The 23,161-nt window shown below is 40.2% G+C and overlaps 14 protein-coding genes and 1 long non-coding RNA gene across 16 annotated transcripts in view; 9 read left to right on the top strand and 6 right to left on the bottom strand.

Annotated features, from left to right (window-relative positions):
* ND-B12 (NADH dehydrogenase [ubiquinone] 1 beta subcomplex subunit 3) overlaps nt 1–333 on the top strand; it is a 118,163-nt gene extending 117,830 nt beyond the window's left edge. For both annotated transcript variants that reach the window (XM_070214049.1, XM_070214048.1), the window contains exon 3: nt 36–333. In XM_070214049.1, coding sequence (XP_070070150.1) covers nt 36–240 — 205 coding nt within the window. In that variant the 3' untranslated portion in view covers nt 241–333. The remainder of the gene's footprint in view (nt 1–35) is intronic.
* Nucleotides 266–1,531, bottom strand: Rae1 (ribonucleic acid export 1). The gene is made up of 2 exons (XM_017141090.3): nt 1,028–1,531; nt 266–974 (listed from the first exon to the last, which is right to left on the bottom strand). Exons 1-2 carry the CDS (start codon nt 1,433–1,435, stop codon nt 342–344), a joined length of 1,041 nt encoding a protein of 346 aa, XP_016996579.1. The 5' UTR covers nt 1,436–1,531; the 3' UTR covers nt 266–341.
* A 1,035-nt stretch (nt 1,532–2,566) lies between these two features.
* On the bottom strand, nt 2,567–3,857 carry pirk (poor Imd response upon knock-in). Its single transcript, XM_017141013.3, has one exon. It carries the CDS (start codon nt 3,500–3,502, stop codon nt 2,918–2,920), a length of 585 nt encoding a protein of 194 aa, XP_016996502.2. The 5' UTR covers nt 3,503–3,857; the 3' UTR covers nt 2,567–2,917.
* A 2,081-nt stretch (nt 3,858–5,938) lies between these two features.
* Nucleotides 5,939–7,986, top strand: LOC138912715 (uncharacterized). The gene is made up of 2 exons (XR_011418264.1): nt 5,939–6,712; nt 6,767–7,986. It is a non-coding gene; the product is annotated as an uncharacterized lncRNA (long non-coding RNA).
* Nucleotides 7,987–8,753: 767 nt separating this feature from the next.
* LOC108056996 (uncharacterized) lies at nt 8,754–9,373 on the top strand. The gene has a single exon (XM_017141058.3). It carries the CDS (start codon nt 8,886–8,888, stop codon nt 9,354–9,356), a length of 471 nt encoding a protein of 156 aa, XP_016996547.3. The 5' UTR covers nt 8,754–8,885; the 3' UTR covers nt 9,357–9,373.
* A 191-nt stretch (nt 9,374–9,564) lies between these two features.
* On the top strand, nt 9,565–10,195 carry LOC138912592 (uncharacterized). The gene has a single exon (XM_070213680.1). It carries the CDS (start codon nt 9,583–9,585, stop codon nt 10,039–10,041), a length of 459 nt encoding a protein of 152 aa, XP_070069781.1. The 5' UTR covers nt 9,565–9,582; the 3' UTR covers nt 10,042–10,195.
* Nucleotides 10,196–11,387: 1,192 nt separating this feature from the next.
* On the top strand, nt 11,388–12,210 carry LOC108056995 (uncharacterized). Its single transcript, XM_070213870.1, has 2 exons — nt 11,388–11,658; nt 11,711–12,210. The coding sequence occupies exon 2, from the start codon at nt 11,719–11,721 to the stop codon at nt 12,175–12,177; it is 459 nt and encodes a 152-aa protein (XP_070069971.1). The 5' UTR covers nt 11,388–11,658; nt 11,711–11,718; the 3' UTR covers nt 12,178–12,210.
* An 869-nt stretch (nt 12,211–13,079) lies between these two features.
* Nucleotides 13,080–13,960, top strand: LOC108056992 (uncharacterized). The gene has a single exon (XM_017141055.3). It carries the CDS (start codon nt 13,307–13,309, stop codon nt 13,958–13,960), a length of 654 nt encoding a protein of 217 aa, XP_016996544.3. The 5' UTR covers nt 13,080–13,306.
* Nucleotides 13,961–14,884: 924 nt separating this feature from the next.
* On the top strand, nt 14,885–15,751 carry LOC108056993 (uncharacterized). The gene has a single exon (XM_017141056.3). The coding sequence runs from the start codon at nt 15,031–15,033 to the stop codon at nt 15,670–15,672; it is 642 nt and encodes a 213-aa protein (XP_016996545.3). The 5' UTR covers nt 14,885–15,030; the 3' UTR covers nt 15,673–15,751.
* On the bottom strand, nt 15,693–17,191 carry PIG-M (Phosphatidylinositol glycan anchor biosynthesis class M). Its single transcript, XM_017141053.3, has one exon. The coding sequence runs from the start codon at nt 17,189–17,191 to the stop codon at nt 15,791–15,793; it is 1,401 nt and encodes a 466-aa protein (XP_016996542.2). The 3' UTR covers nt 15,693–15,790.
* Nucleotides 17,192–17,217: 26 nt separating this feature from the next.
* On the bottom strand, nt 17,218–17,415 carry LOC108057000 (uncharacterized). The gene has a single exon (XM_017141061.3). It carries the CDS (start codon nt 17,413–17,415, stop codon nt 17,218–17,220), a length of 198 nt encoding a protein of 65 aa, XP_016996550.2.
* Nucleotides 17,416–17,434: 19 nt separating this feature from the next.
* Nucleotides 17,435–17,689, bottom strand: LOC108056997 (uncharacterized). The gene has a single exon (XM_017141059.3). It carries the CDS (start codon nt 17,687–17,689, stop codon nt 17,435–17,437), a length of 255 nt encoding a protein of 84 aa, XP_016996548.1.
* On the bottom strand, nt 17,557–18,286 carry LOC108056999 (cx9C motif-containing protein 4). The gene is made up of 3 exons (XM_017141060.3): nt 17,976–18,286; nt 17,754–17,913; nt 17,557–17,698 (listed from the first exon to the last, which is right to left on the bottom strand). Exons 1-3 carry the CDS (start codon nt 18,037–18,039, stop codon nt 17,689–17,691), a joined length of 234 nt encoding a protein of 77 aa, XP_016996549.2. The 5' UTR covers nt 18,040–18,286; the 3' UTR covers nt 17,557–17,688.
* A 52-nt stretch (nt 18,287–18,338) lies between these two features.
* NC2alpha (negative cofactor 2 alpha) lies at nt 18,339–19,826 on the top strand. Its single transcript, XM_017141054.3, has 2 exons — nt 18,339–18,500; nt 18,713–19,826. Exons 1-2 carry the CDS (start codon nt 18,459–18,461, stop codon nt 19,703–19,705), a joined length of 1,035 nt encoding a protein of 344 aa, XP_016996543.3. The 5' UTR covers nt 18,339–18,458; the 3' UTR covers nt 19,706–19,826.
* Nucleotides 19,827–19,896: 70 nt separating this feature from the next.
* Nucleotides 19,897–20,666, top strand: LOC108056981 (prefoldin subunit 3). The gene has a single exon (XM_017141042.3). It carries the CDS (start codon nt 19,942–19,944, stop codon nt 20,536–20,538), a length of 597 nt encoding a protein of 198 aa, XP_016996531.3. The 5' UTR covers nt 19,897–19,941; the 3' UTR covers nt 20,539–20,666.
* The last annotated feature ends 2,495 nt before the right edge of the window (nt 20,667–23,161 follow it).

Below are 23,161 nucleotides of genomic sequence, written 5' to 3' on the forward strand. Positions count from 1 at the left end.
GGTCCTGCTCCTACTCACAAGTTATCCCTTTCCAGGAACGAAGCCTGGCGCTACGAGCCCAAGGCCTTCGGCACCCACAGAACCCGCCTGAACACCTTCCTCTTCCGCGGACTCGGCGTGGGATTCGCCGCCTTCCTGGCCACCGTCGCCGTGGAGTACGCCCTGGGCATCGGCAAGGGTCAGGGCGGCCACGGACATGGTCACGGACACGAAGAACATGGCGACAAGGGCCACCATTAGCTATACTAAATAAACCCCGTTGTGCTATCGCTCCAAAAATCTGTTTATTCGCAATACATATACGTGTAGGGGTTTTCACTAAAGCTAAAGTAATCCTCCGATCAGTTAATCCGCGGCTTTAGCTCGTCGTAGCACGATCGCAGGAAGATCTGGGGCTTTTTGGCCGGGTTGAAGTACTCGTGGCCCTTGGACCAATCGTAGCCGACGGCGTACGCAAAGATCTGCCCGTTGGCATTGAATCCGCACTTGGTAATCGATTGATCCATGGCCTCGCTGGACTTGAGCTTGGTGCGGGCGTCCTTGTCCCAGAAGCTGAAGGTTCCGTCGGAGCCGACGGTCACCAGGGTGCCGTGCACCGGATGGAATGCAATATCGTTGACGGCATAAATGTCCTGGAAGCCCGTGGTGCCCGTGGAGCGGTGGCACTTGAAGGTGAAATTGTCTTTGGGATTCGCCGGATTCACATACTGTATGGCCACGCGACCCTCGATGCTGCCCAGCGCATAGCCGGTGGGCTCCTTCTTCTTGTCCTTGAAGATGGAAATGGCACGGTGCTGGTACTTCAGCGGACTCTCCTGTCGCTTGTACTCCGTGGGGCTGTTCTGCAGCGAGTATATGATGAGGCCCCGGTTGGCGGTGCCCACCACGGCCATGGGGTAGTCCACATCGGCGCAGTAGCAGCGCTCGGGCAGATTGATGGCCATCATGGGATTGGGTGAGCGGGTGTCCCAGAACTAAAGGGGAAACTTTGAATGAAACGGAGGTTCCTTTTAGTAGATTGTGTTACCTTTAGGGTCTTGTCCCAGGAGCCGGTCATCAGGCATGTGTACGAGGGACCCTTAACCATGTGACACGTCTTGACGGGTCCATCGTGGGCCGCCACCTGCATCACCTGGTCGGAGGCCAGATCCCAGAGCTTCACCTGCTTGTCGCAGGAGGCGACGAACACCTTGCTGCCGTCGTCCGACCAGCAAACGTCCAGCACTGGTCCGCCCATGGTCTTCATGGATTTGGGCACCGTCGCCCCGTTTTGCTCCACCTCCCAGCAGCGGACGGTGCTGTCCCAGCTTCCGGCCATCAGGAAGTTCTTCTGCACCGTGCTCGGGCTGAACTCCAGCGCCGAGACGGAGTCGTCCGGCGGCGAGGCCACCTCGAAGTCGTTCATCCGGTTGGTCGATTGTGTGGCGCCAAACATGATCTTTTGCTTGAGATGTCGCAAAATGTTTGTGTTTATATTTTTTCGCCGAAGAAGTTGAACCTATCGGTTATCGGTTTCAAACACGAGCGCAGAACAGTGTGACCAAGCAGGGCAAGGAGACCGCGTTGCGATAGCAGAGATAATAAACAATCGATATTTATCGAGCTTTTTGGCGGGCATTCAAATTGATTTCAAGTAATAAAAGGCTTAAGCAATATAAATAATATTAAGAACGGACAAATAAGAACTAAAAAGAAACATATGCCCAATCTTAGAAACATAGGATTGTTTTATAATATAAAATGTACACTTTCTTTAAAAAATGCAACCAAATTGTAAAATTGTATTGATTTTATAACCTGGCCAAAAGTTAAATCGTTCATGTATGAAAACAAGCTTTCCCTAAATTGTTAATACATTTTTTTCATTAAAAAACTTAATGTAAGGTACTTAAGTAGTACTTTATTATTTTAAACTTTAAAAGTTTTGTCACTTTAATTATTGGATGACCATTTTTGATGATAATTTATAATGATTATCCGGATATTAAATCTTAATTAAAACTTTTGTTTTCTCCAGTTTCCCAGAGATTACAAAAGGTGATTGCACCCAACTCGTCGCATCTCGCGATATTCTTACCCGTCACTCCAGTAAAACCAGTAAATGCGAGTGCAAAGGTGGCACTCGCTTTTCGGTAATGAATTGTTGCTTTGTATGCCACTGTCAACTCGAAAAAAAACCCCCGAGAATTGATATTCGGCACTCGAAAGTCCGTAGCCAAGGGCACCTATAGGAAAGCGAAATGTATTTAATTAATCAGTACCTATATCGATAGTGCCTTATATGCGTCGGGTGCTTTTTCCGGTGACAATGAAAATAGGTCAATGCTCAAGTTTTCAGTGCAGCAGCATCACGATGATTAAGAGGCCAGTTCTTAGAAGTTGTGAATGGCACGGCGACCCGACCGCAGATAATGGAGTGCTTATGCTGAAGAAAACATTTTTTGGAATTTACTCATTGTATTATCTGGGTAGTTCACCAAGCTCCAATGAAAATGTGAAGTACGCTCAGTTCCGGGGATTTTTTGTCCTTAAGCCAAGAGTTAGAAAGAAAAACACTTCGACTGACTTCTGTTAAACATACATTTTTATTTGGTTTGCATCAGATTAATCATTCTCGGAATGAAGTTTAAGCTTTGTTCACTGAGCGCTATATTACGACTATAGATACATACATATATATTTCCCTAATCAGTGGGTGGCTTTGTGATTATTAATGGATATTCTAGACTAGCGACGTGGCGTTTAATACTTTACGATGCTGAATGGGTTATGATGTAAGTATATATTTGTAGCAGTCGGAAGTCACTAATTGGACTTGATGACTATATGCAGTCAATAGGAACCGTTCAGTTCGGCGGCAAGAGTTGTTGCAGTACACTAATCTTTGGCCTAAGATGACTTAGAGAGAGCTCCTTTTCTAAATGCTCACATTGATGGCATTCTTGATCACAATATTCCCAGCTCCGTGCTGGATGGTGAAATTGCTATCGATCTCAATGCCCCCGGACTTGTTTTGTTGGGAATCCGTTGGCTTGGGGTTTTTCGATCGAGAGCTGGACTTTTTCTTGGCATCGCCGCTGAGATCCAGTGATTTGACCACCTTGAGCAGTCCATTGCAACCTGTGTAGTCCACAACTTGCTGTGTAGATTTGCTGCCCAGGTAGATCCTTCCATCGTTACCCGTATACTTTATAGATCCACTATTGCTCTGGATCTTTAGTCTGGTGTTATTTCCGATAATTTGCAGGTTCCCAGAGTTGCTCACTATGCGTATCCGGTTGCCATTGCCGATGATCCTCAGATCCCGAGAGTTATTCTCGATGCGATACTCCTTGCAGTTGCCCACCAGATCCTTGCTCGCATAGATCGTTGTTTCCTCCGGCGGCGCGGTGGTCCTCTTAGTTTTATTGGGGGATTTACCCTGCTCTTTCTGGCAAGTAGAGCACTCGTCATCATCGTACGAATCGCTCGCCGAATCGGTCTCTATCACACGAACGCCCATTTTAGTGTGAATTACCTCAGATTTCGTTTCTTTCCGCTGCTAATCACTCGTAAAAATCACCGATCGGTCGGTCAGTTATCTCATTCTCTAGCTCTTTTTTCGGGGGCTTTGCTATCTCTCTTTCTCTGTCGCTGGGGGAACTCTCGGAATGATGAGCAATATCCAAACGTATGTCACCACAGCTGCTGTCTAAGGTCAAAAATATCCAATTGTGTGTGCCCACGATGATAATATAATACTGGGGGATCGTCTGCTTCCGCCAGGGGAACTCCCTCTGGTTTGTTGTTATTGTTTTGGTTTTGTTTTCAGTTTTGCGCTTTTGGGGAACGCTTTCGCCGTGCTCTCGAAACACTGGCGCTTTGGCTATTGAACGATAATGCCGCTCGGGAGCCGCTTTTATACCAGCCTGAGAGTCTAGCGGCGGGGCTTTTTTATTTCGCCCGAGGGCCGGCACGAAAATCACCTCGTAGGCATGAGGGTTTCAAATTTGACCAGCTGGGAAGACCTTTGATAAGGTCGCCGAAATTTATTCGGCATGATTAATACACACCTGTTGGGCCCCTCGCAATGGGCTCGGCTATCTCTTCCAATTAGTAAGGCTTATTCATAGGTCCTTTGGCCTCATTTGGTTTCCCAAACTAAACAAGACCTATAGTGTACAGTGAAAGAAAAATCATTAATAATAGAAGATTATTTCGGACAGTGAGAAAAAATTATTACTAATGATTATTAAAGATTAAAATAAGGTAACCATTTTACGTAATTTTTTTAAATTTACTTTTACACAGAGAAAGAAACGGAACAATGTGAAATGGATATTGTTTCATATCAATTTATTCATAACAAAATGGTAATGGTCATATGAAAATATACTCGATTGATAACTATTTTTGGTCTTTATTTTTCTCTGTGTAAATACATTTTTGTATACATTTTTACTGTGTAGTTTTTGTCACCAACAATAAAAAAATACAAATTAAATATATTTAATTATGTAAATTTCCAAAATGTAACTTTTCCCCGTGTAGATTTCTATCAGTTTACGATGTGCAGCCAAATTTTAATGGGGATTTTTGCCAACTCCCCTTATCATTATTAAGTCCCTTGATATAGACTGGCTGATTTCGGTTTGGGTCGTAAAAGTCATGCCAAAACGCCATATAATTGAAACCACCTCAAAACAAAGGGGTAACAACCCCGATAACGACGATATACTTTTCCGCACTAGAAAACTCCCATCTACACACTTGATAAATATTTACCCGGTTGTCAAGTGATCTTTTCAGCTGAGACAACCGTTTCCTAGTCGAGAGTCCCGAGCCTGTTTGTTTGTAAACAGAAAAACTCGCACCCGCAATTTGCACATCTGACTTTATTAGCATTTGATTTACAGCACATACGATCCGAAAGCTTCCGGTTTCGAGTCGTCTTTTCTCGATCTTGGCATTATCTGCGTTCGTTTCAAGTTCAGCTCCCCGTTTAAATTTCGATTTCAGTCGGCTGTGGAGCTTGGAGGCGAGCGGAACCTGGAAATCCGAAACATATGTATCTAGATCGCCATTTGGATAAACACGCTTTAATGTAAACAGTTGGGCCAATGTTTGTTCGTGCGGGGAAAGCACCGGGGCTTTCCAGATATACTATATACCTATCAATAAATAGAAGGGGTGCACTACTGCCAGTTGCGTAAACTGATTCTTTGTTGTATTTTATTTTCAAGGTGCATTTCTGTTGACAAATCAATTATCTCTTTCGGAACATTATAAAATGATTTATTTGCTAAATCGCAATTTTAGGGCAGTAAACGGGGACTTTTCTGCAGTTATCTGAAGCGTACTCGACAGCAACCAAAAAAATAATAACAAAATGAAGCCATATTAAGTACAAATCGCTAGTTCAGTTTGTTATATCAGCTAAATCGTGTATGGTACCAGATATGCCTCGACGCAGTTACAGCACAGGCAAATGGAGAAATTGTGCGAGCGAAGAAAAAACCCCCTTTGTATACCCATCAAAACTGTTGGCACCTGCAGCTACTATCTAGCACGCGTCTAATACCGGTACTAATACCCCCACCGACGAAAAAATCACCGATGCCAAGTCGTTTTATCTGCTATTTAGATCAGAGAGAGGGAGCCGTTTGTTTGTTGTTTTTCAAGTTCTGAACCGAAAATAAATGAACTTTATGTTACTTGTTCTGACAGACACTTGATATGGTGTGAACAGTTTTGGGGGCTTTTGGTAAAGATAAACTAATGAATGACCTCCAGATCGCAGATAACATTGGTCTTTTAAACCTTTTAAAACCTATTAAAAATTTAAACTCTGAAAAAAATCTGTTTTCTTTTTAAATTATTTATGTTTTAAGAAATACTCATAGAAGCTCTTCATATATATTCTTCTTTTTAAAAGCCCGCCCTAAATGACAATCACCTGGAAGTGTTTAAATTTCCGTCCCTAATACAAAAGTTTATTGTAAGCTTTTATTGTGAAAATAGTAAAACTAGAATGAAATACTTCGAATTGATTCATAAGCAATCTAGACATCATGGAGTCAAAATCAAATATCATATCAATTGGAGTGGAGGGCGAAGAACCTTTGGACAAGGCGTCAAGACTGAAAATTCATAAACGAAATTTCTACAAGAGGTTTACAAAACGTATAGATAAATTGCTACTGGATGGATCTAGTCCGCTGAAGGATACCCCCGATGAGGATTCTGTGGAAAGATTTTGCGCCACAAGCACACGAAGAAATGGGACTCAATATTACGAGTTCAGGCCAGACGATTTTACAAAGGGAATTGTCTTATCTGGACCGGCATTCGATCCCAAAGGCCTAATTTTAATAGTCAAGGAACGAATCAGCAAAGAGCACTGGATAAATGAAAGTGTTATTAAATACCATAACAATTCTGGGGGTGAAATACAAGAGCTTGTTTGGGACGCCATAATGGAAGAGGACAGAAGAATATATAATTACTTGCGGTATTTACAAGAAAATCGGTAAAAATTTTCAGTTAACATTTTAAGCAAATATAATAATAATAAAAGGTGAAATACTAAGTCCACCCCATTATTTAGCATTCACAAAAATCTATAAACAAGAACAAACCATCACTAACTTAAAGCTTTAATGCAAGCTTTAGTTGATATTATTTCATTATTAAATATATAAAAGAACCTCCACTCGATTAAAAACACGATAAGGTAAGCTGAATTCTTAATATTTTTTAACTGTCTAACAAATAAATTACCTTTCAGAGCCCAACATGACGTCAAAATCGAATGTTTTGACTATAGGAACAGGGGCCATAATAGAGAGAGACACAATCCCAAAGAAGAATATAGACTCTTTTCAAGGCGATTTTAAAGAACACATGCAAAGAATTCTTTTAATCTTTTAAATTCACTTCCTAATGAAACTGCTATCGAAAGGTTTTCAGTGAATGAAATGAAGAGAAATGGCCACTATTACTACGAGTTTGGACCGGAACCGGAAGAAAATCGCTGGTTATCCAGCGGGCGACCATTTGAACCCAAGGGTGTTCTAAACCGAGTCAAGAATCGAATAAGTAAGGACCACTGGATTACTGATAACGTGGCCAAGTATAAAAGGGATTCCAGAGACTTTATACAAGATACAGTTAGGAACGTTTTACACGAGGAACAAATTGAAATTTATCAATATCTGTGTTATCTGAATGAGAATTCTACTAAAAAGTGAAGTTTGTAATAATCAAAATAAGGTCCAGCCTAACTTGAAAACATATGTTATTTACCATTCACAAAAGATTATAAACAAAAAACTTCCATCACTAATGTTGTGCTTTGATGTGAGCTTTTGTTGAAATTATTTCATTAGTAAATAAATAAAGTAACTTATCAGTTGATGTCAACATTCGATCAGGAAAGCTGGAATCATTATTTTTTTTAACTTTGAACCAGCTGCAATATTTTTCAGAACCCAACATGTTGTCGAAATCGAGTGTTTTAAATATAGCAACAGAGACCAACGAAACTACAGATAGACAAACGATTCCAAAGAAGAGAAGAGCCTTCTTCCAAGACGATTTTAAGGAACACTTGCAAAAAATTATTTTAAATGGAGCTCCTCCACTGGAAAGTGAACCCAATGATAAATCCATTGAAAGGTTTGCAGCAAATCAACTTAAAAAGAATGGACACCACTATTACGAGTTTGCACCGGCGATGAAAATGGGTGGCTGGATTATAGACGGGCCCACATTTGAACCCAAAGGAGTTCTGAGAAGAGTTAAGGATCGAATAAGCAAGGACCATTGGATTGCTGATAACGTGGCTAAATATAAAAAGGATTCTAGAGAATTTATACAAAAAACCGTTAGCGATGCTTTAGACGAGGAACAAATTGAAATTTATCAATACCTATGTTATTTAAGAGAACATTTTGGTACAAAATAAAACACATATTTACAAAAAAAAAAAAAAATAAAACTTAAAAACATGTTTTTTACCATTCACAGGTGGTTGTAAACAAAATCTTACCATCACTAACTTTGTGATTTTCATGTAAGCTTTCCGGGTAAATTATTTCATTAGTAAATAAATAAAGTAACTGGTCAGTGGATGTCAACACTTGATCAGGAATCATTATTATTATTACTTTGAACCAGCTACAATATTTTTCAGAACAGACATGTCGTCGAAATCGAGTGTTTTAAATATAGGAACAGAGACCAATGAAACCAAAGATAGACAAACGATTCCAAAGAAGAGTAAAGCCTTTATCCAAGACGATTTTAAGGAACACTTGCAAAAAATTCTATTAAATGGAGCTAATCCACTGAAAAGTGAACCCAATGATAAAGCCATCGAAAGGTTTGCAGCAAATCAACTTAAAAAGAATGAACACCACTATTACGAGTTTGCAACGGGCATTAAAATGGGTGGCTGGATTATAGACGGGCCCACATTTGAACCCAAAGGAGTTCTGAGAAGAGTTAAGGATCGAATAAGCAAGGACCATTGGATTGCTGATAACGTGGCTAAATATAAAAAGGATTCTAGAGAATTTATACAAAAAACCGTTCACAATGCCATGTACGAGGAACGAATTGAAATTTATCAATACCTATGTTATTTAAGAGAAAATGTTGGTACAAAATAAAACACATACTTAAAAAAAAATTAAAATAACATTTTAAGAGCCATCCTAACTTTAAAACATCTGTTTTTTACCATTCACAGGTGGTTGTAAACAAAATCATACCATCACTAACTTAGTGCTTTTAATGTAAGCTTTCCGGGGAAATTATTTCATTAGTAAATAAATTAAAGAATATTACAATTGAATGTGCGAAGCTTAACTCGTAATACAAGAGATCGGGTTTTGATACAAAATATGACGACGAAATCAAATGTGCTGGCTATTGGAACTGAAACCAGTGAAGACTTCGACAAACCTGCGATATCAAAAATAGGAAAAGTGTTGACCGAATTTGATTTAGAGCAACATTTGCAGAAAATTTTACTAAACGATAGAAAGCCATTGACAACCGTATATGTAGATGGATCAGTCGAAACGTTTTCAGCGAATGAAAATAGGAAAAATGGACAGTATATTTACGAGCTAGGTCCAGGTGATAAGATAAATGGTTGGATGATTAATTGTCCTACGTTTGAACCAAAGGGCGTTTTAAATCGTGTGAAGAACAAAATCAGTAAAGACCACTGGATATCTGATAACGTTGTTAAGTATCCAAAGGATTCCAGAAATTTTATAATTGATACTGTTTGCCGCGCTGTGAATGAGGAGAGCTTGGATATATATTATTATTTGCGCTATCTAAACGATCATAACAATAGAAAGTAAACGTTAAAACATATGTTTTTTGTCATTACACACGGTTTATAAACAAATTAACTACCATCACTAATTTTGAGCTTTCAATGTAAACTTTCTGTTGATATAATTTCATTGGTAAATAATAAAGTTTTTCTTATAAAGAAATCAGACAATATTAAAACTTAATGTGAGAAGCTAGGCTTGTCAAATCGGAAACCTGTTTTCAAAACAAAATATTTTTTTGAAATTAAATATGACGGCGAAATCAAATGTGTTGACTATTGGAACGGAGGCCTATGAAGTTTTAGATAAACCTGCAATTCAACAAAGCCGAAAAGAAATGACAGATTCAGTTTTAGAGCAACATTTGCAGAAAATCTTACTAAATGGTAGGCCAAACGTTTATGTCGATGGATCAGTCGAAACGATTTCAGCTAAGGAATATAGGAAAAATGGACAATACATTTATGAGCTTGGTCCAACTAATAAGATAAATGGATATATGCACAGTTGTCCGACGTTTGAAGCAAAAGGTGCTCTAAAGCGCATAAAGAACAAAATCAGCAAAGACCACTGGATATCTGATAACGTTGTTAAGTTTCCAAAGGATTCGAGAAATTTTATATTCGATACTGTTTTCAGCGCTGTGAATGAGGAAAGCTCGGATATATACTTTTATTTGTGTTATTTAAACGAACACAGAAACAGGTAGTAAACGTTAAAACATATGATATTTGCTATTACCGGTTTATACGGTTTATAAACAAAACAAGTACCATCACTAATTTTGAGCTTTCATTGTAAACTTTTTGCTGAAATAATTTCATTAATAAATAAATAAAAGACCTGCTTCTAACAAAATCAAACATTATTAAGACAATTACAGGTAAGCTAAAGGAGTGATATTCTAAAACTGTCCACTTACTCAGTTATTTTTTCAGAACTAAATATGACGTCAACATCAAAAGTTTTAACTATTGGATGTGACAACTACGAGTCATCAGAAGAATTGCAGAAAACAAATAAGTTTGACTTTGAAAAACGTATGCAGAAATTAATCCTCGATGGCTTAAAACCCCAAAATGTCGATGAAACAACCGTTGGAAAATTTGCAGCTACTGAGATAATAAAAAACGGAAAGCAATATAACGAGTTTGGCAGTGACAATTTAAAATACAGAACAATTATATGTGGTCCTTCATTTATTCCTAAGGACATGCTTTCACGTGTTAAGAATCATATTGATAAAGAACACTGGGTCAACGAAAATGTAATTAAAATTCGAAAAGATTCCTTGAACATACGCCAAATTGTTTCCGATGCAGTGCTGCCATTTTGTCCTTTTTCCGGACAGATCTGTCCTTTTTTTAACGGGTTTATCCGGAAAAAATTTCAAACATCCCCTATCCGGAAATCTGTCCTTTTTTCAAAAATAAGGTTTTGAGTGTTATTTTTGCCAGTCGAAAGTGTGTAAACCTGTTTTTATATGCTAAAACGCCTTTTTAACCATCAATCTTACAGTTCGGCACTTAAAAAATAATTATTTTTAAAAATTTTCAAAGAGACGTAAAGCAGTCGATGGATTTTCTTTATAGTACGATTTTTTCTGTAGCAAAAAAAAGAGGAAAACACTTTAAAAATTTCTCAACTTTTACTCTCTGTTTTTTTGTCAGAAAAAAATTTCAGATTTTAACGTCTCTTATTCGGGTTTGACGCAGATATTGAATTTTTTTGTATTACCAATATAGTTACTTGAAATGCTCTTATTATTTTAATAATTTTAGATTATTACGTATACGCACAAAAATTTACCATGGTAAAATGTTCAAACAAAGAAGGATGTGAGTCGGGCGCAGTAGGTCATTACATAATTGAATTTAATATAAAATCCATTTAAATTAAGTAATTATATAACCCATTGGTAAAACAGAAAAATGGAGGCGCATTTACTTTTGTCCCTTTTTTGTCCTTTTTTAAAATTTTTTGTCCTTTTTTTTCCTGTTTTTTTTGGCTTATCTGTCCTGTTTTTCAAGCTGAGTGATGGCAGCACTGTTCCGATGTTATGAGAGAGGAAGAAATTGAAGTCTACCAATTTCTGAGTTATCTCAACAGAACCAAAAGAAAAAAGTAATTTTTTATTGTAAAATAAAAATAAAAAAATAATATTTTAAAACATATGTTATTTGCCATTACCCACGGTTTATAAACAAAACAAATACCATCACTAATTTTGAGCTTTCAATGTAAACTTTCCGCTGAAATAATTTCATTAGTAAATAAATAAAAGAACTGCTCCTAACAAAATCAGACGTTATCAAGACTAGAACAGGTAAGGCTGAAAAAGTGAAATTCCAAAAAAATTTACTCAGATATTTTTTCAGAACTAAATATGTCGTCAAAATCAAACGTATTAACTATTGGAAACGACAACCGTGAATCATCAGATAAATTGCAGAAAACAAATAACCCTAAAGCTTACTTTGAGATTGACTTTGATAAACATATGCAGAAAATACTCCTCGACGGCGAAAAACCCCAAAATGTCGATGAAACATCCGTTGGGAGATTTGCAGCTACTGAGATAATGAGAAACGGAAAACAATATTACGAGTTTGGACCTGATAATTTTAAGAACGGAACAATAATAAGTGGATGTGCATTTAGTTCTAAAGATATGCTTTTACGCGTCAAGAATCGAATTCATAAAGAGCACTGGGTGAACGAAAACGTAATTCAATACCGAAAAAATTCCATGGTGCACATACAGCAAATTGTTTCCGATGTTATGAGAGAGGAAGAAATTGAAATCTACCAATTTTTAAGTTATCTTAACAAAACGAAAAGTTAAAAGTGAAATTAATTTTAAAATAAAATTCCCTAAAATCTGAAATAAACTATTTTACTGTAATTAATGGCTGCCAGTCGAAAAATTAAAAAAGTTGGGTATTTTTTTATTTATTAATTATCTTGCTACGTCCATCACTAACCATGAGCTTTTTTAAAAAAAGTTTTTGTTGTGAAATCGATGAGTGAGTTTTAACATATATTTACGTGGGAAAGCAGAAGGCACTATAGTTTAGTGACTTATCAGATATTAATAAGAACTGAAGGAAGTAATGGCAGACCAAAGAAAAGATTCCAAAGCCATTACAAATGGTTCATCCGAATTGCCTTCAATAAATATGGAGAGGCCCAAGCCAAGTAGAGGAACTCCCCGAATCAAGAATGCAATAAACGAGACCAATTTTCCCGCTATTTTGTGTAGAACAATGCTGAAAAGCAATATTCTTCCTCCTCCACCGAAAGATGATATTTGGGTTTACACACAACTTGTTTGCTTTCTGTATCTTGAAAAACCGGCAACTCGAAAAAGGGTTTATCATATGTTTCTGTCAACGGACAAGGATGTGGAAGACGACTACGAAAAAGTGAAAAAAATATACGAAAATCGAAAAGATTTGAAGATCGTGAATCAGTTAACCGAAAACACACTATGTGCAAGGACCCTTTACCGAAGGGTTCAGAAAATCTTCTCAGATGCTGTGTGGAACAAGAAAGGCAATATTTTCGAGACGGAGATGATTGCAGAGACAGATATCTGGGCGATTTCAAGACGGTTGAATGCAACCCGCACCGAGGATGACGAAAAACTTTTTAATTACATCAAGTTTTTGAGCGTTAATAAGAGTTAAATAGTTGCAATTGTGCGATATTCAAAAACTTCAACACAAATATTTTAAAATAAAGTATTACATTTAACTGCCAAGGTTCACCCTAATCTTGAAACAGATGTTATTTTTTACCATTCAGAGGTAGATGTCAACAAATAAAAGTGACTAATGTAGGTAAAGCTTTTGATTTTGGTTCTATGTGAAATTTTTTATATTTGGATTCAACAAGCAAAGTATATTTCAACTTAAATTTCAGTACCTCCACAAACACCTAGAGATACACACGATATATAAGATTTAATAAGCATGGAACCTCAAGCAAATAATAACTCCAGCAGTAATCCAAAACCATCCGAAGTAACTGTGCTTAATATATCAGGAAAGGTGGAACCAACTCAAAATACTCAACGCATTAGGGGTAAAAAGAAAGCTGATCCCGAACCTCCTACAATTCCAATCGTTCCTGAGCCGCCAAAAATCAACCCGACTTCGTTTCCATATATAATTGGAAGAATACTATTGAAATCTAATGATTTACCTGCGCCTGTTGCTAAAGTAAATCTATCAGACTTTAAGCAGTATCTTTGCCTATTGGTCATGGAGAAACCGTCTTCAAGAAAGCTAGTTTATCATATGTTCGTCTCAAACGAAAAGGAATTGGAAGAAGATTACCTAAAAATTCGAAAAACTTACGAAAATAAGAAAGACATCAAGATTTTGGAGCATCTCACATTGAACACCCTCTGTGCCAGATCGTTCTATCACCGAGTTCAAAAGAAATTAACCGGAGTGGAGTGGAACAAGCAGCGCAATATTTTCGAAATTGCAAAAATTGGAGATCGCGATATTTGGAACATTTCGCAAAAATTGTATCAGCTAGAAAACGAATTATATATTATTGAATTATACTTTTTATTTTATTATTTTATATTTTTTGTAAATAAACAAATAAATAAATAAATTCTTTTTTTAATTACAAATTAAACATTAGACACAAATAAAGTCCACTCTAATCGAAAAACATATGATTGCCATTCCCTTGGAGATATTTACAAACAAAACCACCACTAATTCTGTGCTTTGCCAGTGAACTTTCGTGTTGTGAAATAGGGGAGAGTGGGGGAATTTCGTCAGCATTTTTTCAAAGCTATTTTTTGTCCATCTTGAGACACGTTATCATATTTCTATTTTTATTGTTGAATGCGGTTAGCACCAAGCTTTAAAATGTGACATTCCCCTATTTTTTTAATTAGCTTGGTGATTTATAAAAAAATAAAATGTAAAACCAATATACTGGGGCAATCTCACCACACAGGGGGGTAAAATCACCACACAACTGGGGAAATTTCGTCACCTGAAAAATGTAGGGAGTTTAACGCCTGAAAATATGCTACACTGATCACGCGTACCATTTTTGTTGACGTCCTATATTTGTTGCTGCTGCTGGTAGTCTGTTCGTTAGCCAGCTCGTCAAATATAAAAATATGTATTTAAAATAGGTGCGAATTTACCCTTAGCGTAGGGTGGCGAAATTTCCCCAGACCGTACTTTTTTAGAAATAATTATTTTTCTTGCGAAATTAGGCGCGAAGTTAAAAATCACTGACGCAGAAATGCACATTATAGCACTGTGTATTATATAAAAAATCGTGTATCTTATTCCTTTTGAATTGTGGCATACAGAAAAAATTTCGTCGAGAACTAAATGTAGCTTTTGAACTGTTAAAACACATTTAATATTATAGCTTAATTATCTTGGCCTTCTGTGCAAAACAAATGCATTGGTTGTGTCTGGCCGTCTTGAAGGACTAAAACAAAAAAATTATATATTTTTACGACTTATGGATTCCGAGATATTGCAGGTGACGAAATTGCCCCTGTGACGAAATTCCCCCACTCTCCCCTACTTATGTATTTCAATTTGGTACAAAACAAACCTAGTACTTAATCGGTGGTTTTCGGATATAATAATTCAGTACAACCGTGGGCATTATACAAGAAAGCATTCAAAGAATACAAGAAATTCTAATAATGGAAGCTCAAGCGATAGAAAATAGTAACACACCTTTATCTTTATCTGCAAGTGGCTCCAAAACGGAGTCATCAGAAATACCAGTGTTAAATATATCCGGAAGGGTAAAGCCTGATAGGAATACCCCCCGCATAAGGGGAAAAAAGAAGCCAGCTCCGATTCCAGAAGAACCCAAAGTGAATCCATCCACATTTCCAGTGATTCTAAGCAGGATCCTACTAAAGACCGATGTGCCACCTGTAACTGCCCCGAAAATAAATCTAGAGGACGACACACAGTACCTTTGTTTCCTGTGCCTCGAGAAACCAGCCACTCGAAAGCGAGTCTATCACATGTTCATAACGACGGAAAAGGAGTTGGGAAAGGACTACGAAAAGACGAGGCAGCTCTACGAAAATCGGAAGGAGTTCAAATATGTCAACAACATTTCCGTGCAAACAGTCTGTGCACGGGCTCTGTACCGCCGAGTTCAGAATAAGTTCACCGATGTGCAGTGGAATAAGCTGGGCAATGTGTTTGAGATTGATAAGGTCGGAATTATGGATATCTGGGGCATTTCTGACCGAGTTTATGCCATGCGGACCGAGGAGCATGAAAGACTCTTTAATTACATAAAATTTATACACTCTACGAAGTGCTAAATACTAATTTTCGATTTTAATTTTCCACTACTTTAAATTGTGATATCTTGTATTAATTGTTTGTATTAAATCGCTTCTTTGCACATACATCAAGTATGCTAGATTTTGGATTGTTTGATTACAGTAACTTTCTGTAGCTTATCTTAAATTGGGTGAACCCGTAGTGACTCAACAGTTGCTCCAAAATGTACCCGTTGGTGGCGAAAAACACGGCGCCCTGCGCTCCGATCCAGTAAAAAGTGTTCCACGTCCGGAACTCCAGCAAATAGGCCGGCAGCAGCCACAGTGCCTGGGCGAGCAGCCAAAGGCAGAGGAGAGTAAAGCACCTTCTCCACGACAGCAGCTTAAAGTTGTTCAAGCAGAGCGGTAGGATGGCCAGGTACCAGATGAAGTACTGCGAGGTGACCACCGAGTTGTACGTGACGATGACGAAGGCCAGGGCAAAGATGCAGAACGGCAGGGTCTGACGGAACTGGCCAAAACTCAGGCTCAAGTAGAGGATGAGCAGGAACTGTGGGGCAACCACTAGGAGTTTCAGGATGGCAGAGGGTTCGGCCATACTAGATGCACTGCCCAGATACTGCAGAAGGAATTGCAGCGAAAAGTTGTGTCGCGAGTCCTTGCGTACAAAGTGATACAGATAGGCCTCGTAGATGTAATCCCAGCCGTACATCGAGTAGAATGTGTAGGTGAAGCCCACCAGACTGACGAGTGTTCCGATCACCAGGCACAACTGTTGCTTGTTGGGACGCAGGATTTGGCACACGAAATCGAGGGGTGTTTGTGTGAGGCGTGTGGACAGTGACAGATAGTACGCCAAACTAAACAGCAACGGATACAGACGCAGATGGATCACCAGGCCGTGAGCCAAGCCCGCGCAGAATATAAGCCAGTGACTCCTGGCGACATTGTGCTCTGATTTTAGCAACAGATAGATGGTGAGTATCACGAAGAAGCTTGAGAAGCAGTCGCCGCTTCCACGGGTTGAGATAACAGCCGTCAGTGGATTGTATAGCCAGAAGCAAGCAGAGGCGCGGGCCAAGTTCTCCGGATGGCTTCGTGCGTCCAGAGCGTCCAACGATTGATCCGACTCCCGTGGCCTGTTGAACTTGCTCAGCAAGTGCTGCACGGTCTTCTGGTACTGACTCTTGATCTCCATGTGCACCAGGCGGTAGATCAGCGTGGCGATGAGTAGATCGAAGGTGGCATACAATAGCTTACCCCACGCCGGATGGAGCAGTACGTTGAGCGTCTGCAGGTAGGCCATAATCGGGCTGTAGCGGTAAGTGTGCCTGGCGAAGGGTGTGTCTCCATCCAGCACTCGACGAGCTCCATCCGTCACCACTTTATAATCTATATCCGTGTAGGGCACGGCAGACTGACTGTCGTGTATTTGTCCGTAGCAAATTAAAGAGATCCGCAGCAGGGCGGAGATTAGGATATGGGTGCGAAAGCTGGTCTCAAGGATGCGACGACCCAGTCGCTGCCATCCCGATGTCGCTATCTTTGTTTGAGGCATTGTGTTTATTATTGCTTCGTGATTGTCTACAGCTTGGTCTTCATTTCCTGGGCGCTCTTGCGAATGCAACTGATGAACTCCTTGAACTCGGCGTCACAGATCTTGTGCTGAACGTTCAGATCCCGCGTCACGCACACCGCATAGGCAGTGGCCTTGTCGGCACACTTGGTCAGCAGGAGCGGATAGTTGCGCAGTCGTTGGTTGGCCTTGCGCACCGATTCCATGTCTCAGGAAGTCGGGAACTCAGCGCTTGTGCGGCGGCACCTTGATCTCCAGCGGCGGCAGGGGATCGGCGATGAAGCAGTCGTACAGGGGCTTCGAGAAGAAGATCAGCAGCGAGCCGGTGAGGAAGGAGATCTGGAAGAGGCGTGGATTCCGCTGGATCCACGAGCGTTTGGGCAGCACAGCGGTACGCCTGCGCTGATTGGCCTGTTGCTGCTCCTTTTTGTCTAGCAAGTCTTGGATTTCCTTTGGAGGTTTATACTGCGGTGTGGTCATTATTTGTGTCTGTAAAGGATATATTGGAGTACCGATGATTATAAAGATCTTGTCCAGAACTTACGACTTGCCGGTTGGGTTCTGCTGCCCCTTGGATGCTTCTGGCTTGTAGGACTTTTCCAGATCGATTCCACTGCAGCAAAGCGATTCCTTATGCCACTTTAGACAGCACTGGCGCATCGCCTCCAGGACATCCAAGCACTTGTCCTCCTGGTAGTGATTCTCTGCAATGAGTTGCGTCAGCTTACATAATCATGCAAAAATGGAGTCATTGCCGGCTGCTTACCGTTCAGGCAGGCTTGAATGCGGCAGGCGTTGGCTTTGCAAGGATCCTTGCGCGTGTTAGACATGTAATCCTGCCCCTAGTTCCTGAGATTTTAAATCCCAATTGCAAATGTGTGAAAAATACAGTCTGTTAGATGTGCTGCTTCTTCTTCCTTTTCTTGGCGGTTCTAGCCATTCGCAGTGCCACGAGACAAGGCTGCCAGATCGGACGAGGGCTCGCTGTAAACTTAATAAATAAAAGCAAAATAAAAAACCATTGAATAAATAACAGCAAAAAGAATTATTGCTTTAATTTCAGAGTAATTTTTTGTTTTTTTAAAATATTATTTTTATTTCCAGCTAGTTCCCAGTGAATACCCCGCCTGCTGCCACTCACCCACCCACGCCCACATTCGGGCACCAAGGAACTGTTCTTGTGTGAAAAACACACACACATTTGTTTTATTTCGCTAGGACCCTCGACGATTACTTCACAAATCGGAAAATGCCGTCGAAAAAGAAAAAATACAACGCACGCTTTCCGGCGGTAAGTGGAAATCCCGGTGGGCGGCAGGAAAACCGCCGCTATTTGGCGGCCATGAACGCCGAAGATGGGTTATCAGTTTTCGTGCATGTGTACATATGTACATCTGTGCATACATACAAACACGCCTCGCATAATCAGAGGCTCGAAAAAAACAGAACAGAAACCGGGTGCTCAAGATTATAATGTGTTTCCCTATATACAATCCATTATAGGGCCGCATCAAGAAGATAATGCAGAGCGACGAGGAAATCGGGAAGGTGGCCCAGGCGGTGCCCGTTATCATCTCGCGCACGCTGGAGCTCTTCGTGGAGTCGCTGCTGACCAAGACGCTGCGCATCACGAATGCGCGCAACGCCAAGACGCTATCGCCATCGCACATGAGGCAGTGCATCGTGTCCGAGAAGCGTTTCGACTTCCTCAAGGAGCTGGTGCGCAACATACCCGACATCAGCGTCGCCGAGGAGGCCGCCTACAACGAGGACGATGTGCTGCGCAGCTCCCCGGAGGATCAGTACCCCGATTCGGACACGCCATATGATCTTAGCCTGCCATCGACGTCCATGCGCTCGCAGGCGAACGGCACCGCCGCCTATATGCGCTCCATGAGTCTGAACAATGGAGCCGGGATGGGCGGAGGCACCTCCGCCACCAAGCGGCAGTATCAGCCACAGCCTGCGCACATCAACCATCCAAATCCCATCACCACCACCACCACCCTGCCCGCCAAACTGGCCCGTTCCGAGTCCACGCCGGCCTACACGCCCCGCGGCCGGCCGCCCAATCACCTCAAGAAGCAGTCGATGCAGCTCGACACTGCCATACCTGCCCCGATCTGCAGCTACGAACTCAACAAGCCCATCGTGAAGATCGACTACAGCCACATGCAGATGCAGATGCCCACGACGAACCTCTGCACACCGGATGCCTCTGATTCCGGATCGGGATCTGGCGCCGGTTCCGGGGCCTTCAACTTTGACATCGCCGCGCCGGTGATCAATATCGATCTGACGAATATCGTGGCCCCTGGAGGAGGAGTAGGAGCGGCGGGCAGCCGAATGCACCCCACCACCACCGCCACGGATAACAACAACGTGAACCAAATGGCTGGAAAGAGCAGCGCTCCCATCATTCCAAAGGCCACCGCGGCATCAGCGACCCCCACTGAAACCGTTTTCGAATTAGACGAAGACTATGACAATATTTGATTAGGATCTATGTGAATGCGCTTTTAAATTATTGATACATTAATATGTACTCTAGGTCTAAGTAAACACACTAACCTTTTTTTGCAAAATAAAGACCATGCTGGATTTTAAGCTGACAAAATGGACAATTTATTAAATAAGCGTATCATCATAGTAGGTAGGAATCGTCAAAGAATCAGATTTTTTAAATACCTAATGTCTATTTTCCACCTAAACTGTACTATAAATTAAGTAAAATGTTTCAATTTATGAAAAATGTGGAGAAGCCGCCTCTTGGCGACCGAAAGTCGTATATGCCCATTCCAGAAGCCAAGTTAATAGGCGAAGTCGAGCGATACATTGCCCAGCCGGAGTTTTTTTCGGATGTTCAAGTGACAATAAAGTTGCAACGCATCTTCTATTTGCAGTACAGCGAACTGGCCGCCAAGTTGGAGGTTGATCTTACAGCGATTTTAACGCGTTTGGATGCTGCCAAGAATAACTTGGAACTGGTGAAGAAGTTCATGGACAATCCGGGTGAGGAGTTCCAGAGCCTGGTGCAAGTAACCCGTGGAGTATTCAGATGGGTTACCGTTTTGCCAGTGAAAAAGGTTACCCTTCAAGTGGGCACGGCTCTGCAAATGGATTTTGATCTGCTGGAGGCGGAGGAATTTATCAAAAAGGACATCACAAGCCTGGTCAAGCAGCGACTGCAACATGAGCACGATATTGACTTTTTGCAGGATCAGGTGAACACAATCGAGATGAACCTAGCTGTTTTATACAAGCATGGTCTCGATAAGGAAAAGCGAGTTATGGAAGGAGGTTTTACTGACCTTTCTTCCGGTTCTTAGCAAGGAAAGGTTTAAAAATTCGATGTGTTTAAATATTTCAAGGATCATCTTTTGTAAGCCTTTTATTGCAGAATATGTCAAATTTATTGTTATTGCATGCATATTTTTTTAAAATTAAAGAAAAGGCGTTTAAATGACAACTTTTTAAGCATAAAAATTTAAATTTTAATTTAATGTAAAAAAAAAAAAACATAGTTGCTTTAAAAAAACAATATTTTTAATATTTCTCTTTTTTGTTTATGTTAAATATTTACAAGATTTATAAGTAAAATTTATATAGTAAAGTTTAAAAATAAATAGCTTTTGCTAAAAAATATATTTAAAAACGATTAATTTAAAGAGTTATCCAATTCAAACTCACAAAATGGCTTTATTTATATATTATCCCTCCTTATAGGCCGTAATTGCTTGGAGTTTCCCTTTAATATATACATTACAATTACACCATTAGTCTTAAAGAGGTCAGAAAGTCGGGACCGCGGGATCCTACTTCGTGGCCTACTAAATAGTGACCTTTATTTTACCGCGTTTAGGTATTTATAAGCGTATACACATCATAATAATTATTACTTAATTTCGCCAGGGAGTACCGCTTAGTCATTGTGTAATCCTCGGTCACAGCCAATTACAATTGAATGCCTTTCAATCCCCTTCGTCCAGCTGTAGGATTTCCTCTAGCATTTCGTATATTCGCACACGCAATCTGCCAGCCACAATTGATATTAATTTGTGGCCAAAGTGGGTCAAACTAAGGAACTTCCCACCTCATAAGCACACCAAATAATATGGCAGAGGACAAGAAACTGACAAAATTGAGGAGCCTGAGGAGCAAAGTTAAATATCGCGTGGGAAAATCTTATTGCAACCGAAATTGCCCGCCGCTCCCAAAGGTGCAGTTTCGAATTATATGAATTTTCAGCCACATGGGTTCGGCATAATTGATTAGGGTCAGCAATATGATTAGCCAAGCCCAGATTAGATGGCTAATTCCCCAGTAGCCAGCAGTTTAAATGGCTTCTTCTGGGGAACTTCTTCTAGTGGAATGGCAATTGAATGGAAAACCTGGATCTGCACACCTGCATTCGTGGACTCCACTATGTCCACCTGTCTTGAGTCATGGCGAAAAAAGTTTGAAACAATAAAAACAACTTGCGGCGCGCCGCCAGTGCCAAGTTTTCATGTCCAAGGCGTATTTATGTCAACCGGAAGTAGGTTTACTGACCCACGTATACCCGTGCGGGCTGCCCAAACGGACTTCGGCTTTATTCGGGGGTTTCTTCACGGGACCCGAGTGGTCAGTACGCGGAGTTCCAGAGCGCAGGACGATGTATAAGAAGGTATTTGCCCACGGCGGATTAGTTTTTCTACGAACGGCGAGTGCAGTGCATCGGATCAATGCAAATGCGCGTTGAATTTTTTGGGTATTCAGTTTTTTATTTAAAAAGTGTTATTTTTTTGTTTAATATTTTTCACAATAACTACAAATAACGGGCGATCTAAAAACTATACACAACTAATTAAAAGAGTGCTTAAAACCTGATAATACGTCGGCTAAATCGAAATCTCTAAAAGTTTAAAACTCCTTCGTGAAAAGAAAAAGCCTAAAACAATTAACTCATAGATGTCTCTAGGAATTCCCCGAGTTGTGACTCCGTGACTCCACTTTTTGCTGGACTTGGGGTTCGAGTTGGTGGGAGTTGGCCAAAAAGGGGCGGTTTCTGGGTGGCTAACACGACATTAGCCAAGGATTTTCCCGGCACTGCCACTTCAAAGTGCCCCCTATTTCAGGGGGGCTCTCGAGGGTTTGGCTTCGGTGGCCTGTGTTTGCACACATACCTGTCTTTAAGCGTTATTGCTGCCATTGCCGTTGTTGTCTTGATGTTGCAACAGTGCCCGGGTGGCCCGGCCAGGCCAAGGAGTTGTAGCTTCGGGCCAAGTGTTGTTGACTCCTAGCCGCTGCACAAGGCAACGCGCAATTTGTTGCGGTTTTGACCCTATTCCAAAGCCAAGGAAAAGTGCAGTGTACTCGGCTAGGGGCTTCGTACTCGGCCGAGTACGGGAAAAATGTTCTTAGGTGGAGCATATCATAGTATTTATAAGGAGAGATCCTATAGCGAAGTGTTACTTTTTTTGGTAAATGATATTAATACCTATTTAGTTGAATAAAATATGTAACTGCGGTATAAAATATATGACTCCAATTTTAGGATCTGTCAAAATCAATACATTTTTCATTACATTTCATATCGAATGTAAAAATGCAAAGCGATCACAGTAAAATCCATGTAATTTATCAGAATTTTTAGTATTAACCTTTGAAAGGTTTATCTTTAATTTTGAATGAAATTTAAAATCTAAGAGTAAACTGCCAAAATCATACTAGTAATCCAACATTCAGTTAATACATTTTTGAAAACTGTCAGACGGACTTTTTTGATACAGTTTAAATCGCTTGAGAAATCCAGTCTTTCAAAATGCCTCTTTTTTGCAATATATCTACTAGATAATAACTACCTTTCATTAGTTAGTATAGTAATATGGTTGCCTATTTTAATTATATTTCCTCTTAATAAATATAATTAAAAAAAGCAACCATATTTTTATAATAGTAAATCAAATTAGT

Source organism: Drosophila takahashii, chromosome 2R (assembly GCF_030179915.1).
Source record: "Drosophila takahashii strain IR98-3 E-12201 chromosome 2R, DtakHiC1v2, whole genome shotgun sequence".
NCBI classification, from domain to species: domain Eukaryota; kingdom Metazoa; phylum Arthropoda; class Insecta; order Diptera; family Drosophilidae; genus Drosophila; species Drosophila takahashii.